The sequence below is a fragment of the Melanotaenia boesemani genome, chromosome 19, assembly GCF_017639745.1.
Source record: "Melanotaenia boesemani isolate fMelBoe1 chromosome 19, fMelBoe1.pri, whole genome shotgun sequence".
Lineage (NCBI taxonomy): Eukaryota > Metazoa > Chordata > Actinopteri > Atheriniformes > Melanotaeniidae > Melanotaenia > Melanotaenia boesemani.
This window is the reverse complement of record NC_055700.1, coordinates 21556655-21575790: the sequence shown is the minus strand read 5'-3', so window position 1 is coordinate 21575790 and position 19136 is coordinate 21556655. Positions and strand designations below refer to the sequence as shown.

Here is a 19136-nt window from a genome sequence, read left to right as displayed (position 1 = left end):
GAGTTTTCTATATCTTAGAACCCAAAATAAAATGTAGAGCTTGTTGTCAATGATACAGTCCACTTTGCTGCTATGTGGCAGCACATGAATTCTCTAAAATCCGTACTCTTCATAGAAAAGAGCTTAAAACTTCCCAGCACAGAGTCAGAGAAGAGCAAAGTGTGAATATTTTTGTCTTGAGTTTATTTTCTTCACTTCTCTCTATGGGAAGTTCAAAGGTCAATTTCAATGCTAATAGACTTAATAGAGTTGCAAACTCTCAGCTGAAAAGAATTTACTGTGTTGCTCAATGATGCATCAGAAAAGCATAGAATCATTGCATAAAAGCTAAACAGGAGAATGTGATTCTAGCGCACACCGATTCTAATGCAAGTCATAATTCTTCCATGGGTTATTATGTACTGTAGCAACATTAGGAGTGTGGTGGTGCTGGTGTGTCAGACAGCTACAGATTGTGCAGACATTCAGGCTTCCCAGAGAATCAATTCTAAAGACTCTGGTGTTGCAAATATGATATTTTCTCAAGCATTACCAGCAGATGGGTATTTGACGGTGTCTTATACTTTAGTTCACAACCAAATAAACACAAAAAGGAATGAACCGTTGATTCTTTATGCCCACTTCATTTGATTCAGACTTGGAAGGCTGAAGCCTGTCCCAGCTGGCCAAGCGGTAGAAGGGTACAGTTCATGTTAAAGAAAATGCAGAAACCATACATGCTCACATTCATACATACAGATTAGATTCTGCACACGCATGAGGAGTTTGTGTAGTTCCAGCTGGGATTTAAATCAGTAGCTTTGTTGCTTAAAAGGCCACAACACAAAAAGAATACATAATGAATATGGGTGGTTTGGATTTAGTGCTAAAAAGTCAGTGCTTACAATCTTCTGAATGAGATAAACACTCAATCTGCTAAGCTGTTTGAAGCACAATATATTCACTGTGAGCATGCTACTAGCATATATGCATTTAGCTCAAAGTATCAGCTGTCTGTGAAATCTCACAGAGCTATGCTAACCTGACTTGTTTAATTAATTCTGGGCTATATGCATTTACCTACATTTGCCATAGTTGAAACACAGGCTTTATTAAAATATTCATGTATGCTTAGTAAGGCATGTTCTCATTTCTACACTGCCCTCCAACAGTATGTCCTTGTACTGCCACTTTTAACCTTAGTAAAGTATATTTCTCTGAGACTTTCATCAAAGCATTTTCAAGGCTGTGCCCACCGACTCCAACATCACAAGAGTCATGTGACTTGATGGGTTTCTTTTGTTTCGTGCGTTGTGAGTGAATCCCACTGATTTATCTAATTTACATGCTAGCAACTGATTTAGCTTTTCACTTGCTAGCATGTCAGCTTCTGTTGACATGCTAATAAGTAATTGGCCTTAAAATAGCACACTCTAGGAATCTTTATATCAAACCTTTGAAATAAAGTTTTGGATGTGAAGGCCTAAAATAAAAATAAGAAGTAATGATAAGTGGCAAATAGTAGGTGAAGTTGATTTGCTGAAGTTTTCTAACTTTTTTTTTTCTAAATAAAACACACAGCATGTAGACAAGCTGCACCAAAGCTACGACTGTTGGCTCCAGCTATGTGCGAAGCATCTTGACAGCACAGCCACCTTTATAATTCTGCAACTGTCGGGTCGGGCTGCATGCAGTCAGTGCTGCTCCATTTATTTGTGTCTCTGAAAGAAATACCAGCACTGCCTTTCTTTTTGAACTGACAAGAGCAGACGATGACTTATTTGTGCACATCACTGTGGGATGGTTATGAGATGACATCAAAAAATCTTTCAGAACCTTTGCCATTAATGTAGGTGCTCATTTGGGAGATGAGCAAAATTAGCTGAAAACCCTCTTTCAGTCCTTGAAGTAACTCAGCTCCTTTCTGTCCTTCTTTTCTGCCCTTGTTCCTTTCATTTATGTTTCCCTTATTAAAATTGTAACTTGAGGCTAATAACACAAGTTAAGATTCATCAAGGGGAGTAAAAATGATCAGTGACTGGTAGGCTGCCAAACATGAAAGCTTTCTTTTCTGAGACCAATTATAGCACAACTTTAATAGAAAATGTCCCCGCTGCATTTTTGCTTATAGTTTTTACAATTCCTAGAAGAAAAGGCAACAAATCAGAGGGGTAGTCAGAGTAATTTCAAACAGTCCTACTAGAATTACTGTAATCACTAAATTACTCACACAGACACCTTATTGATACACCACACCAGTGATACAGGTGAGACTACAGAAGCTCCCCAGATTCTCTGTACCACATTACAGGGCCCTGCTTTCATTTTGAGTGCCACACACACACATACACACACACTCACTCACACACTCTTCAGACCATCTCATAACCCATGCCCCTTTTGCCATTTCTCATTCCATTAAACCTTGAATTATTCAAAGCAGATGAAATTGATTTCTTGATAGTTTAATCGCAAATCAAAACCGAACCGTGGGCCCCCGTTTGTTCCCTCAGGACAATTTTTGACAATCAAATATTCATGGAGAAATGAAATGTTAGCAGATCATTGCAGCTTCTGGCTGATTAGGCAGACACAATGAAATTCAGATGGAGAAAAGAAGAAGGCATGGAATTAACTTATGCCAATATGCCACGGCAAAATTGAAAATGAAATAAGATTTTCAGACTTGATTCTGTGATCCAGGTAAAGTCCCTGTGTGGAAGGCTTACTTTTTTATGCTTTTATTTTAAGCCAATTTGCTACACAGAGTAACCCGAGTCTTACTTATTACCTCATCAACATGTGAATGAAGTAGGAACTCCTTGTGATGTATACATATATATATATATATATATATATATATATATATATAGGTTGATATACATTAAGGCTTAGATGTTATTAGAGTGTATTCTTAAATGCTGCCTTGCAGGGAGGTATAAAACTTATACTTTTTTAACAAACATACAGTGAAGTCAAACCATAGTAGCTTAGAGGTGTTGCTTGGTGAAATTTCTCACTTTTGGTCCTGCTAGCTCTGCTGTCTTGTTTCCAGAGTGTGTTTTAATATTTTAAGCTAAAACACTCAATTTCTGGCTGTAGTTCCACATTTATTATACAAGTGATGCCATATTTCAATATCATCATTTCATTCTTGTAAGAAATCAAACATGCTTTCATAAAACTGCAAAAAATCGCTTCTAATAATGATAGATTTTGTTACAAAGATTTTTTTTTTCAAAGCATTTTCTGCTTTGTATTACTTCAGATCAGTTAATACAACATTGTACTATTTAGACAGCATATGATTGCTGTCTAAAACTAGACACAGAGGTGGTTTAAATGAGGTTCATCCTTAAGGTTCAGATGGTCAAACTTGATTCTTTTGAATGCAAGCGCCGGAACAATAAAGGCGTCAGCAGGTTAGTGTTTGATGACACTTTCACATCAGGACACATTCAGGACTCATTCTTTTTTTTTTAAACCCACAAGCTTTCCAATTTGTTGTTTATGAATTCGTTTATTTTTTTTTATTATTCATTTCATCATCAAACTAAATTAAAAGAAAAATAGAAAAGAAAAAAGAAGCTATGATGTTACTTGAATTCGCCTCTAAGATATGATCCTTGGATGATTTAGAATCCATTAGCGAATGATTGATTTTTCTTTTTTTCTTTTTTTCTTTCTAGATATAAAAGGAATCCAAGTGATGGAGGATCAACAAAGAGTAAAAGCATTAAGGGGTGAGCTCAAACAGCATCACAAGGAATGAGTAAGTCAGACAAAAGTTTTAACACACATCTGCCAGCCTGTTTTTTCTTGTGTAGCTAATTCACTAACCATCTCTTCCAGCTGAAACCAGCTCAACTCCAACTGCATTCTTTCAAGACAAAGCATGAGTGATTCGCACTGACATGACGAACGGTAACATGAGATATATTAGTTCAGCAGATTGCATTACTGCGCAGAACATACTTGAGCACAGCTGCTTCCATCTTTTTGCAGCACCCTTCTTGGCATTATGTTGCATGGTTTGCAGTCTGGAGATGGCTACGAGTCTTTAAGGATACAAACAGTTCAGACATGGCTGAGTTAATGATAATCTACAGCGGCATATACACTGATCAGGCATAATATTAAAACCACTAATAGGTGTGAGAGACTGTTTCACTTTTTCTTTTTCTTTTTACACCTTGTGACACTTGCAAAAAATCCTTTACATTATTTCAGGGCAGTCACACACCCCATCCATACGGCAACAGCGGTCCTCTACAGGCTACCCCAGCAAGATAGCAATGGGCCCAACAAATATTGCTTAGAAAGGGCTTAATGAAAACAACAATGTCTGAGGCATTCACTCGGCTTCCAAACTCCCCAGATACCAAAGAAAATTATTCCAGACATAAACATGTTTTCATCTACGAGTGGATTCAGTGGCCTCAGCTGCAACAATGACTGCACTACAGGTAACTACTTCTCAATTGTGTACAGTGTGTACTGTCTTTTTACTTTTCCCAAATGGTGCTCCAGCACCTATGAAACAAAGTATTTTAATTAGTTATTTTTTAATGATGAATAAAATTTTTGTCATTGACCTGTAATTGTTTTACATGCTGCATCTTTAATGTTAAGCAGGGTGTCATAATCTTATGTCTGAGATAATTCCTTCAGCTTTCTAAAATGATGATGTTAAAATAAAACTTATTGGCTGCAACAAATAAACCAAAGTGTGTTAGGAAAAAATAAAGAGTTCTTCTTTTGAGAAAACACTCCAACTGTAAAGCATGGGGGTGGCTTGATCATGATTTGGGCTCACAGATAACAGCATGGATTTTAATTCAATTAGGTACTGGCAAATTAAAAAAAAAAATGCTGGTTAAAAAATGATAACTTCTACCACAGGCAGTTAGTGTGCTTCCAAATCCACAATGGAGAACCAAAAAGAGCTAAATCTGATAGTTTTGCCATGACTTTCACAACTCTTCTGCCTAAACAGCTATGAAATGCACTGACAGAGTCCAAGAGAGCAGTGCATGCAAGACAACTAAATATTCTGACAGAAATAGAAGTTTTGTGCTACAGGACAATAGATTAACTACGCCCAAACAAGAATTGAAATTCAGGGTTAGAGCTGCAAAAGTACCTTACAAGAGGCAATACAGTATAGCACAAGCAGCCTAAGCTTGTTACTTTTTTTTCTTTATTCTTATCTTGAAACTTTTTAAGATGTTATTAGAACAATAGAAAACCATTTTGTTCAAATTAGGAAAGAAAAATGTAAGTTGAACTTTTCCTTTGGGAATCAAATAATCTTTATTGCACTTTATTGTATAACAAATTATTTCAGGCAGAAGCTTTACCATTTAGGCCTTTAAAGGTGAGTGGAGTGTGTGATGCAATTTGTAAAATGGGTCAAAATGAGCAATAGCTCATGAGACTTCGTCCTGGCGCTCTACTAGACAAGAATCTATTATTTACCTGCAATCGTTTGTGCCACATGGGGATTTGTATTCTAGCTACTTATAGACTGTATAGCAGCAGTAGAAAATGATACACTAGAGACTGAATTTTACTTCAGCACCATGGGCTATACCTCCCTTACCTAGCTAACATACGTATGACATGCTTCAGTTGTATTATTCCCTACCTGCATAATGTATGAAAGTCTGTTTTTATGTTCTAATCTAGCACAGCCTCCTGAAATCCAAGTATAGGTCATTAACCAGAACAAAAACAAAGGCAAAAAACTACAAAAACTGAATCCATTTTCTTTCCATTCTACAGAATTTCTGAGCATGTAGCTGCCGGTTAATGGCTTATATATCATACTACTGCTCAAAGAGAAGTTAGTGCCTGCCAGAGCACCTACACCAGTTGTTACAGTTCTCAACAACATACATCATTTGCTGATATTCTGTCCAAGGTTACAGAAGTGCTTGCGTTTGTGAAAAGTATTTCATGAGGCTCTATCAGGCTGATTGAACAAAAGCCAAAGCCACAAACACACCTATGGGCTGCAGGCCAGTGTGCCTATGGTACTCAAAATTAAGGTACTGGAATACAGTTTCTTTTTTTTTTGTTTTGTTTTTTTTGTGCTTAAGTTTCCGTGAAGGCGCTTAATGATGCTGAATAAAGAGTAATAGTTGGCAATTGTTACCACTGATACTCCACTGCCATCAAGTGGACCTGCAAGAGATTGCAAATGTGTGGGACTCCAGCTGAACCCTGTAAGATACAAATAGTAACAGACATGTGGAAGATAAAGATGCTTTCCACTCAGATTTGTGCTTGGAACTAACACATGAGATCAGCAGTGAGTCCAGATTTGCAGCACTGTGAGGAAAAAGTGTAAAATGGCAAGGTTGTATGTAGACATCCACCTATCTGGCTTTAAATACCTTCCATCATGATTCATTTGGATGTAACTGCTGGAAGCCATAGAGGTTAGCACCATTCACCTGGATCCACATGATTGCTCTGTTTTTTCCCCATCTGGGTGTGTTTGCTAAGAGATGTCACGCAAAAATGGTTTTGCATCTGTAAATTAGGACACATAAGGTTTTGGACTGTTACTTACATCAGAAAATAATCTGGATTTTAGTGCAATTTCATAAGATGAAAGTCATTCAGGTACAGTAAGCAATCACACCTTGGTCAAAAAATGGTTACACTTACCTAGGACATGTGCCATGTAATGTGACAAATGCCAGTTTGTGCAGTGATGCACTGAGGGATGTAGCATCAGTAAAATAAATTGATGGTTGCAGTCAGGCTAGTGTCCAATATGAAGCTGAATGACACAGGACAGCCCTTAGGAGAATGTTTCTTTCCCTTCTCTGTCACTGGAAATGGTGCAGCTGCATTTCAGATGGATGAAGGAGAACAGACCTCTTTTTTTGAGATTTTAGTGGTTGCCCACTGTTGAATCAAAATCTTTTTAATAGCCAGAGTTTGTGATGTTTGCAGTGATGCTAGTAGCAATCCAGCGTGCACAAACTACAAAAGGCAAAGCTAGTCAAGATTATTTGGGAAAAAAAGGTTATCCACTTTCCAAAAAACTGTGTACAAATCGAAGAAATTCAAGCCATTTTTTTTATCCTCCTAAGAATTAAAGACATGCTAGTCAGAAGGAGTGATTAAATCTATTATAGATTTGAGACTTTTGTGAATGAGACCAAATACAGTTTTTTGGGTTTAAATTAGAAAATTTGCATGTCAGTGTAAGAACCTTATTCCATCTGTTAAATGTGGTAGAATCCTGATTCAGCCCTTTTTCTATGCATTTGATTCAAGAAAGCTTGTCATTACATAATGTCTGAGGAAGAACATGAATCAGTGTTTTGGAGTCGCCTTACATGAGTCTGTTAAAAATGTTTGAAAGTATCTTGTCCAAACAGTAAATCACACGTTATCTCTGATACATTTCTGTGATAGGTAAAAAGTTCTGCTAACATCGGTCACTTTGTTAGGTAAACCCTACTAGTTCTCAGTTCTGGGTTGGTCACCTTTTGACCTACCTTATTTCTTTATGGAATAGATTCAACTGCAGAATTGTTGGCTGTACATCCATGATGAGAATATCCTGTTCCACCACTTCCCAAAACTGCTCTATTGGACTGAGGCCCGGTGACTTTGGAGGCCATTGCAGCACAATGAACTTATTGTCATGTTCAAGAAATTATTTTGAGATGATTTGAGCTTTGTGACCTGGTGAGTTATTCTGCTGGAAATAGCCATCAGTAGCTGGTACACTTTGGCCATTAAGGGATGGACACAGTCAACAGCAATACTCTGGTAGACTGTGGTGTTTAAACCATGCCCAGCTGGTACTAAGGAGGCACAAAGTGTACCCAGAAAACTGATACAAGGCAAGATGGAACTACACTTTCATGTTGTTTACACCAAATTCTGACCCTGCCATGTTGTGCATTCACAGATGGTATTCCGCATACCTTGAAAGTAACAGCTGGTTATTACTGTTGACTTTCTATGATCACAAAACAGTCTGCCCATTCTTCTCTGCCCTCTGATATCGACAAGGTATTTTGGGCCAGACATCTGCCGCTCGCTGGATATGTTCTTCTTTTCAGACCATTCTCTATATACCCTAGAGATGATTGTTTGTAAAATACCAGTAGACCAGCAGTTTCTGACCAGCAGGGCACCTACAACTATGCCACATTAAAAGTCACCTAAATCCCCTTTCATCCTCATTCTGATGCTTAGTTTGAACTTCAGCAAGTCATCTTGACCATGTCTCTACATTCAGCTGTTGCCATGGGATTAGTTATTTGCATTAACAAGCAATTAAGACCTGATAAATTGTCTGTTGAGAGTATATATATAGACTCATAAATACTATATGTGTATGTGTGTGAATGTGGCTTGTAGAATAAATGTGCTTTGAGTTCATATAATATATAATTGGAAATGGTTACACACTGTAATAGGATTTTTCATGACACATGTCTACATTCTTATCACGTGATAGCATAAATGCTGTAGATTAGTTGTTCCCAACCTGGGGTCCAGGACCCCCCAAGAGGGTCCCCCAAAGAGCACATGGGGTCCCTGAGGCTTTAAACATTCAGAGCCATTGGGATTAATGTCCACACATTGTCACTACTAGAAGAAAAAAAAAACTCTAACTTAGGCTTTATGGAAGGACAGGACACAGCCAGAATGCAATATTTATGGTGAGAATCTCACATTTAAAAGCATAAAACCAAGGATGGTTTCAGCACGGGGTGGGGCAGGGGGTCTATGGATTTTTAGTATTTGCATGAAGGGGGTCTTCAAGGAAAATAGGTTAGGAACCACTGCTGCAGAATATGCAAAAATAATGACAATTATTTGAAATATTGTTGCATTCAGCAAACATTAATTAACATACAAATGCTGATTTCAAGGATGCATTAGTTCTTTTGAGGGATGCATTCTAGTATTTTTACACATTGATATTGTTGTACAGTAGTGTTCTCACAGGGATGGAGCTCCTTTTAACTTTTAATTAATTTTAAAGGGAAATATTGCAACATTTTATGGAAACTCTAGTTGTAAAACAATTCATTTGTCATTTTCCTTCTGTGCCTGGCTGCCTTTGTTTTTAATGTGTGCATAAGATTTCAATTGTTATGGTCCTGTTGGAATGGACAGCATGCTGACGTGTCAAAAATATTCCATTTGGCAGGACTGCTTTGGGACTGATGCAATACTTGAAATCTCATTCAAAGCCCATTTTTACAATATTTCAAGACTGGATATTTTTTTCCCCAGCAAAACATAGATTTCACCAATAAAACAATTTGCTGATTCACACTTCTTGTTGTTTAGCATAAGTGGAGAGGATTTACTGTACCTATGTAGATATGTAGGTAGGTATGTGCAAGCCTCCTAAAGAAAAAAAAAAGCTAAAAATATTGTACCAGATTGTTTGTTTCAGCATGTTATTGTCTCTGTAAGGTGCAGTGTATACAATGGAAATTGTATGCATGCAGGTAGATAACACAATCCTGGTAAGTCTGAGTTATGAGTCTGCACATAACATGGAGATGAGAGAACAGTTTGTTGTGAAGCTTCTGTTTTTATTACAGAAGACTTCTATGACAGCAGAACTGCTCCACGGCTTGCCTTTAGCTGTCTGAACCCATGCTGAGGATGACTGGCAAAAGCTGGGAGCAACACCTGCAGCTGCACTCAGCTCTATTCTAGTCCATTGTAGTCTGCAGCCTGCAGGGGTGACTATGTCAGCAAGCACACTGCCACCCCAATACAGCCAGCTCAGAGATATAAGTTTCCTGACCTCATTATTTCTATGCACAGTTAAACTGGAATGCTTATTGATTTTAATTATTTTCAGGTGATTTGTATTTGTATCATGGGTAGAGTAATGCTATAGTGATTAACATCCCACTTAAAAGTCAATATAACTTTAGTGCAGCTTTTTTTTAAGCTAAAATTGGACAAAAGAGAGCTTTAACTAATACAAGTAAAAGAAAAAGTAAAACACCCAGCAGACTGATGCATCCTTATTGAAATATTAAACTATTGACTGATCATGGGTCTGTTGCAAGTTTTCTTAAAAATGGTCAGCATTGTTACAAAAGATAACCACTGACTGGTTTCTCTTTACCCAATTGCCCAAAAATGCTATGAGTTTAAGACACATTAAACCACAACTTGCTACCAGCTCAGACTCCCTATATGTGCATGCAGGGCAAGCTGGTCTATAGAGGGTGTTATATCCCTCCCTGCTCTGCCTCATTTTGACCCCTCTGGAAGATTGGAAAACCAATGCTGGGATTCTGCTATTAGATTTCAATTTTGCATTTACTACATTCTTAATACAACAGCAGCTGGTGGAGGAAGAATTGACACTTAGTCATGACAGACCACGAAGATATGGATCACAGCTGGACACTGGGCACCATCATGAGCTGCAATATTGACACACATTCTGTGCAAATGAAGGGCTGATGTAAACTTACCAACTCACTTTGCTTTGTTTTAAATAGTAAGATAGAAAAATCCTGAACAATGAAAGACAAAGAGAATAAAGACAACTGACACAATAGTACCTTTAGCAAGGGCAATAGCACACAAAGAGGTAGTATTTATTTTTTTAGTTTGTCCATCATTAATGTTGACTTGGAGTGTTTTGCATGTCATTGTTTATAACTGAAATGGCAAGCTGAATGTTTAGGGATTAAATAACAAAATATGGTTGTGTGACATCCCCCACAGTACATGGGGTGTGTAATGGCATGCAAAATCTCTTAGAATATGTCATAATAACACACATTATGACTTGGTATGCCATTAATAAGCTATTTCATGAGATTAGGCTGAGCACTGAGGGCTTAAAATGATATTACAAAAAGAAATTAACAAGAAATGAACTCCAACTGTAAAATGAGTAAGAATAAAAACAAGGTGTGTCAATGTTAATATCTGATAGATTACATTTAATAAGTACTATTACTATTTAATGGTAAAAAAACAATGATAAAAATAGAATTGAAATAAAAAGAAAGAAATTCAAAAATAATTATAAGGTTTGAACATGCAATTCTGCTACTAATGGATTGTGTTTTATTTTTGTTCCATCTCTATCCAAGAGATAATTAGATTCTTTAAGTACTATTACATAAACACTGATGAAGGAGCTGTCCACAGTCAAGAGGTGTACTCCCACCTCTTCCCGCAGGAGGGTGCTCCTCCCATATACCTCCCAGATGTACAGGAAGTTAGTTTAACTTATGATAGAGGTTCTGCAGGCGGCTGTTTTCACTCAGACCAGAGTGGAAACATGGTTACCGTGTGCGACTGACTCCTCAACCCCCCGGAAGCTTACATCAGCCCCTCATCATTCTTTTTAAAGCAGAACCCTAATCGTTTTGCCAGCAGGAATATGGTCTGGCTTTGAAGATTTTTTTTTCCCTAAGAAATATATTTTTTGGCTTTGAAGTTGCTATTGTTATGACTATATTTATTTATTTCCCTAGAATGGACTAAAGTTTTTTTAAAAAAAGTTTAAAGGCAGAGTTAAAATGAAAATGTAAAAGTTTTCTAAGTTGTATATCATTTTTGCTTGGAATGGTATATCTAGTCAACGTACAGGATGTTTACCTAACCTGTACTTTTACCTAAACCCTTACCTTGTGGCATACTAATGATAAAATGACATGTGCAAAGCTTAAAATGCAAAAAGAAATAAAAATATAAAATCACAGAAAAGGAAAGAAAGAAAACAAATGAAAGTGCCAAAATTTGTGTGTTATTCCTACACGTTCCCATGATCTCAGCTTGTGTAATATAACAGCTTTCCACATTCTTGTCCAGGCTTGGAGGACAAAGTGGAGTTAATCCAGCATAATGCTAGAGGACAAGAGGAAACAAGCATGAAATGAATCACAGAGATAAATGCACCATTGTGAGGGCTCATGAGAGAAAGCCTTAACACTCTGCAAACTACACATTTTGCATTTGTAATGTTGTATTTAATGCATATAGTGAAAGGTTGCCATGTTTTCATGCTTCTCTTTACAGCCATGATTCCACATCTGGATATAGACCCAATTTGTATTATTACAAGTATAGACAGCTAAACTTTAGAAAGTTAGAAAAAACATGTCAGCTTAGGCAGCTTGTATTTATAACGTGTTACATAAACATTAGTAGAAATACACAAAAAGACAGAGGGTGTGTGAGCAATTCAACAAAGACTCGAGGAAGACAGACGGCGGTAATGCTCACAGACAGATGCTGTTTAAAAAAAGAATGAGATCATTGAGTTATGCTGGATGACTTTGTGTGAGCTCATTCAACATCTACATACACCAGACGGTTGGTTTGCAAAATGACTTTGGGCCATGTTCTCGGTTATCAGAGGGGGCTCCGTTACTATAGATCAATTTATTCTTGCAAGTGTTCGGCTGGAGTCATCTACATGTCATAAGGTGATACAATATACTGGTGAGTAAACCAAAATTAGACAGTAGGATCAGAGAGTAAGCATCATATGAAAACTCTGTTGATTAATTTATTGAATAAATAGCCACCAATGTAATGAAGAATATGATTCATAACGACGAAGCTATAGATCTTGGGGTTTCTACACCCCAATTTAAAAAACGAATCTGGGACACTGTGGGTTTCAAACCTTAGAAACACGAGTTTTATGACCAACATGAAATGTTAAAACTGGACATTTTACAATTTCTTGGAAAATATTAATTCACTTTTAATTTGATGGTGGCAAAACTGCACCAACGGGCTGGAAAAGTAAAAGTCATAAAAGAGATAAGAGAATAAAGAGGAATCGCTGTATGCATAGGACAAAGCCTGAGGTCAACACTGAATGCATGTGATCTTTGTGCTCTCAGTTGGTACTCGATTAAAATGGGCATGAGTCTCTACTAGAAATTATTGTATGGCTCATGAACACTTCCAGAATTTGCCAAGCAATCTACTAATGCGAGTTAAAGCTCTATTGTGCAAAGATTGTCTGATGCAAAGTGGAAAACTGTTCTGTGGCCAGATGGTTTTTAATTTGAAATTCTTTTTGGAGGTCATGGATGCCATTTCCTGAAGACTAAAAAATGAGATGAGCAAGACCATGTTAAACCAAATACTGTATCATCGCAACAGCATGGTGTCAGAGGAGAAGAGTCTGGGTGCTGAACTGGCCTGCATGCAGTCCAGACTTTTCACCAATATAAACCATTTGGCATGCCATGAATTGAAAACTCTGGCAAAAAAAAAAAAAAAAAAACGATGCTGGACTCAAACCAGAATGGAACAACATTCCTCTCCTAAAACTCCAGAAAGTGGTCTCCTTACTTCTCAGACATTTAAAGAAAGTGTTTGTTTTTTTTGTTGTTGTTGTTGTTTTTGTTGTTGTTTGTTTGTTTTTTGTTTTTTTAAGAGGGGACGATACACAATGGTAAATATCACCTGTTCCAAATTTTTTTAAGATGTGTTGCTGCAAAATGAGCTAATACTTTGCATGAAATGGTAAAATGTCTCATGTTTCGACATCTGATGTGTTGTTTATGTTCTACTGGTAATGATATGTGGGTTTATGAGATTTACAAATCAATGTTTTTACTTATATTTCACACAGCATTCCACCTTTTTTGGAATTTGGGCTTCTAGAAGCACGATTTTTGACCTTCCCTGTGACATTCACATGATGCAAATATAAAGGCTTTTAGGCTTGTTTGACTAGAAAGGCAGAATCTTTAGAAACAGTGCATAGACTTGTATTGAGATTGCCTTTTAAAGAAAAGTGGCCAAATCTAAGTGTGCTGAACTGACACTCCGGAAAAAGTATTGCTTTCATTCTGCATAAGTAATTTGACACTGGAGAGATGATGGGTTAATGTGAAGCACAGAGTGAATATCTATTATTTAAGGTTAGATGACGAGGTGAGGTCCATAATAAGATTCTGAAGTCCTGTGTGGTTTATTCTACCTACATTATATTCTATGCATGCTATTTCTGTTCTCTCTGTGGGTTTTTATTATTTGCATTTAGAGGGCAATCACTTTCATTCATGTTGTACTCAGAGGACAAAGTGTTGGAGGACAAAACAATCTGTTCTACTACAAAATGCTTCCGCTGAAAACATAGTTTCTTTCACGATTAGCATCATGGGATCTGCTCTTCAACACATGGCAAGAAATTATGTAATTTTTGGCAGAACAGGCATACATTCTTGTAACTGTCTAAAACTGCATAGAAGTTTGCACTACATTTATTGGTAGTTTTATATTCACACACTGGGTATAAAACCAACAAATATAAACCAGACAAAAACCTTAATAAACTTCTAGTGTGACGCCAAACACTTTCTATAATACTTTTTTTTTTAATATGTTGCCACTAAACATTCACTGAACTTCCACTGAATGAACTAAACTCTTTTAGAGTTTAAAAAATTAAAAAATGTCAAGGTTAGTTTTTTTTTTTCTTTTACACTGATTCTTTCATGCAATATAAGGGTGTACATGGTTTCAGCACAACAAAGGCAGATAACTCCAGGAGGAGGTGCAGAATGTGTAAAAGCTTACTCATTGCGTTCCTGTGTGACCTCATCTCACCTGTGAAAGTCTGCATGCGATGCGAAGTCAACTATGTCTCTCATGCACTCTCTCTTTTTTGGTGACTGTCTCAGACTGCAAGTCACGAAGCATGATGCACCCACACAGAGCACAGTACACACGCCAAGAACAGACACACCTGAATGAACTTTTTTTAATGTGATCATCTGAAGATGAAGAAGTATGAATATTGCTGTTATCCAGATAGCAGTGGTTTTATTTTGTGTTAATAAGTTGATGTAACCTGTTATCACAGCATTTATTTGTCAAGATTGGCTAAAGAAAAAAGCTGAGACTGAGTCAACATCTCACCTGCTCTATCAGTCGGTGAAACAAAACTGCAGATCTTCCCTGAAACCTGAAACCTGTTGTTTGAAAGAACTCAAACACCCTTTTTTATTTCTATCCTCATCCTATGACCCTGAGAGAACATGTCTTACTTGAATTAAACACACTGGGATGTTTCATTCTACTGATATATATATATATGTAGATGAAAATAGTCATGATTGCACAAGTTACAACATTAAATTATGCAATGGCAGATTTTGGCTTGCCTTCAATTTTTTTTATTAGGTCAAATACAGATACTTGATGTTCAGGACTGTCTCTACACACCCTGTTATGTACTTGTTCCTTCTCATGCAACCTGTTCTGATTTGGTTCACAGCCAAGTTACCAGAAAACTCTGTTGCCATTTTACATTTCTGAACACCAGGAATCTCTGCAATGACTCTGCAGAAAATATAAAATACCTACATATTGACATTGACGTTCTTTATGTTTGTGGTTTCCAGGAATGCATAAAGATTTGCAACACTGAAATGCAACACTGAGACCAAGAAGAATGGGCAGAGCAAATTCTACTGTTTCCAGGAAGCTAAGACCTTTCAATGTTACATGTTTCCATCTGTGAACAAACTGATCAAGAAGGCTGCTTCTGTGCAGAATATGAAGCACAATTTTGGGCACCCTCTACTCAATACCGTGAGGAAACAACAGCATGTTCAATTTATTTATTTATTGCTGTTTCGTGTGGGATTTTACAGCTGTTCTGTTGGTTTTAGAGAACATCATTTCATTGATAAATTTTGGCCTTAAACCTTGAACTTCAGGTTGTGTAGGTTAGGGAAAACATCTTAATTAATTACATGAATACTTGTATTTAAAGCTGCTGTTAAAGGCATTCTGTAATATTGTTTTTTGATGGTAAAAGATTTTGACAGAACAGCAGCATTTGTTGCTATGAGTGAGTTTTAACACCGATTTCTGTCTCAAAATGAAAGCCCTGCATTTACAAGCAAAGTTTAAAACCACATTTACAAAGAGAATACAGACCTTAAAGAGGCTCAAACTGGATTTAAACTTTATCTTAAATCCAGTTCATGTATAATCATAGAGGAAGACTTCCATAAAAGGAAAGCCGTCAGACTACACCTCTCATTCAACACCTCGCTAAGGGGCAGGACATAAACAAAGCAGCTTTCTTTCATTGGCTAAACTCTGCTCCCATGCAATGCAATGTCACAGAAGGTGGAGCCTTACACCCAAACTCAAAACACTGGCTGGAGTGAGGGCAGAGACAGACTGCAACAATACTTCTTGCTTTTCCTCTCTCTGATTTGCGCTCTCACATGGTACTCTACAATCTGTGAGTATATTTCCTTTTAAATGTTAATATGTGTTTCATCCACCTGTCTTTCACTGATTGTTTTCACTGTTGTTTGTAGGATTGTGTGAAAATTGACTTAGAAGTTGGCTTTCTGATTGTAGATCATACTGACTTTGCTGCAGCCCATTGGTAGAGGCAGAAGACGTGTACGGTGTAACATCTGTGGGGTGAAGATGAATTGCACAAGGTAGGCAACTGTTTGTTTTTGTACAAATCACATTACCATGACCTGTCCAGGTAGATCCTATTTGAATAATGGTGTGTTTCTGTTTTTCTTCTCAGAGTTCTTCATGCTTTTAGTCATCCTCAGTCTGCTGTAACACCAGTGGACCTGGCTAAGTGTCTGGGCCTGAGTCAGCATCAGCCTCTTTATCAGCTACTGTCTATTCCTCCTTTCAAGCCCACACAGCATTGTTCTTTGCCAAAAGACTATTATCGAAGAGCCACCCTTCCGTCTACTCAGCTCTCCTCCTCATCCTCATCACTCCCCTTGTCTCGTGTGCCTTCAAAACTGCGGAGCTGTTTCCGGAGGACCAGCAGCGGCCTGAGCAAGAAACGTGTGGTGTTTGCAGACGCCAGAGGATTGGCACTCACTGCTGTTCACCTCTTCACCCCTGAGCCATCCTCCTTCACTGCTGCCCCACTGAAGGGAAATACACCGGCCCAACTCGAAGGCCAACAGTCGGCTTTGCACAAAATGCTGCGTCACAAGTTGCAGCTGGGTTTCCCTCCTCCCTCACTGGACGTTAAATCCTTTCTTGCACATCTGCGGGAGAGTAATGTGCTGCTGGAGAGCTGTAGTGTTTTAGAGCACAACCTGACTGGCAAAGTATGTGTCTCACACATGAGCACTAAACAAACTGTACATATAAGGGTGACTTTTGACTCTTGGAGGAGTCATCATGACATTCCTTGCATGTTCTTGCAGCATCAGAACTGCGGTGGTTTGGAGGTGGATGTTTTTTCCTTTGACATAAGCTTACCCCCAAACACAGATCCAAAGGAGCGAACTGAGTTTTGCATCTGCTTGAGGCCAGGACCTGGCTCTACACCCTACTGGGATGACAACAGGGGGCAGAATTACAGAGTGTGCATGGAAAAAGGCGGATCAAGTGCTAGCCAAGGCAACACTAGCCATTGTTATCCCACACTTTCAAAGCTCCAGCCACATGCTTGGCCACACACATCTGCTTGTGTGCAGAACACTGCTGATCTTCAGTATCTTCAGAGGTATTTGTCAAGCAGGTGCAGAGAGTGGAAAGACCTGTGTTCAGCTAAGTAGACCAGTGAATTTCATGTCATGTAAAGCTTCTCAGACCTATTAGTTATGTCTTTTTTTTAACATTTGGGAGAGTTTTAGGGAAACATGAACTTATAAAATCCTCTTTATTGGGTGATTTTAAGCATAACTCGCATTGTTAAGTCAAACTATCCCACTGAAATGTGAATAACATTCTGATTAAATTATGATATTAAAAGTTGTATGTTTATAAATGTTGTGCTGAAGTGAAATCCCATTTTTTTTGCAGCTATAGCTTTTATTTACAGCTACTTAACAATTTTCTCCAAGCATGAAAACAATGAGTGTAGATCATCTGTATTCACACAGCTGTTCTACTTACAGGAATGTTCCCAGTGTCTGTGTTTACTTTGGCTACACTATGCATACCAGACAGATGTAATCAACAAGGTAAAAGGATCTCCTGAGCAATGTAGCACACATAGTGTAATAGAACAGTCTGTTCAAGACACTCCCCTCACATTACAGGAAAGGAACACAACACTCTGGGAATTACTTCTTGTTACTTCTTGTACTGTACACGACTGGTTTGGCAAAGCCCACATAACCACAGCAGCATCCGGGCCAGCGTGTTCTTTAGTTTATATGCGTGGGCTTGTTTACATACAAGGGTGGAGTCATCGTTGGAAACTATAGCAACCACACTGGGGAACTGGCTGTCACAGCTTCTCAGATTCCATTCCTTCTTAGTCACCTCTCCACACGTTTGTTCTTCACGTTTTTTTCCCCCTCGGGGTATTGCCACCCCTTCACCTTTGGGAACTGTTACAGTTGGGATGTTGCACGTGAGCTGTTCTCACGTGGATTTACACACCCTGTGCCCAATTACACTGTATTACTTATTTAGTTCAACAATGTGGGGGTGGTGTTCCATGTTGGCAATAAAGCTGAAAAAAAAAAAATACAAATTCAGGTCTCAAATGCAGTCTGTCATTCTTGAAACTTAAAATGTATAAACTAATAATTAAATTGGGATTTCATTTCATTTATAGTTTTAAATATTTATGTTTTTCAGAAATAAAAAGTGAAGAAAAATTCTACATTGTGTCTTTACATTTATTTGGTCAGTTTGCAGACGCTTACACGCAAATTAATATTACAGCCAAGTTAACACACAAATGAACAATCAAGATACAAAGAACAAATTGAGGAATAAAGATAATGCCATCATCTACAGAGCAAGTCAGTTAAACTTTAAAATGTTATGTAGGCACCATTACAACTGTACAAATTGAAATGAAAAAGCTCTAAATACATCAAGAGATTTACTTAAAAAGGACAAGAAACATACAAATTGTGCTGAAGAATTTAGGCTGAAATAAAAACAACTCTCATCTTTTTTTTTTTATTATATAATATTCATATTTGATAAATCTCTGGAGAGCACACAGAACAGCTGTCATGGATCAGAGCAGATGGCATCTTTACTTTTTACTACTTTCCCTGTTACTTCCTGCAAGCCAGAAAGTAAAAAGTAGAGAACAGTGTCCTCCATTGATAACAACGTAAGGCTATACCAGCCAACAAGCAGATAATAAATAGTACATCAAGATTTAGGATGGAAAAAAGGATCACGGAAGT

General features: G+C 37.7%; 1 protein-coding gene across 1 annotated transcript; it reads left to right on the top strand.

Moving 5' to 3' along the window:
* The first annotated feature begins 16078 nt into the window (after positions 1-16078).
* si:dkey-242g16.2 (uncharacterized protein LOC336380 homolog) lies at positions 16079-18504 on the top strand. The gene is made up of 3 exons (XM_041969267.1): positions 16079-16234; positions 16357-16442; positions 16538-18504. Exons 2-3 carry the CDS (start codon positions 16429-16431, stop codon positions 17535-17537), a joined length of 1014 nt encoding a protein of 337 aa, XP_041825201.1. The 5' UTR covers positions 16079-16234; positions 16357-16428; the 3' UTR covers positions 17538-18504.
* The last annotated feature ends 632 nt before the right edge of the window (positions 18505-19136 follow it).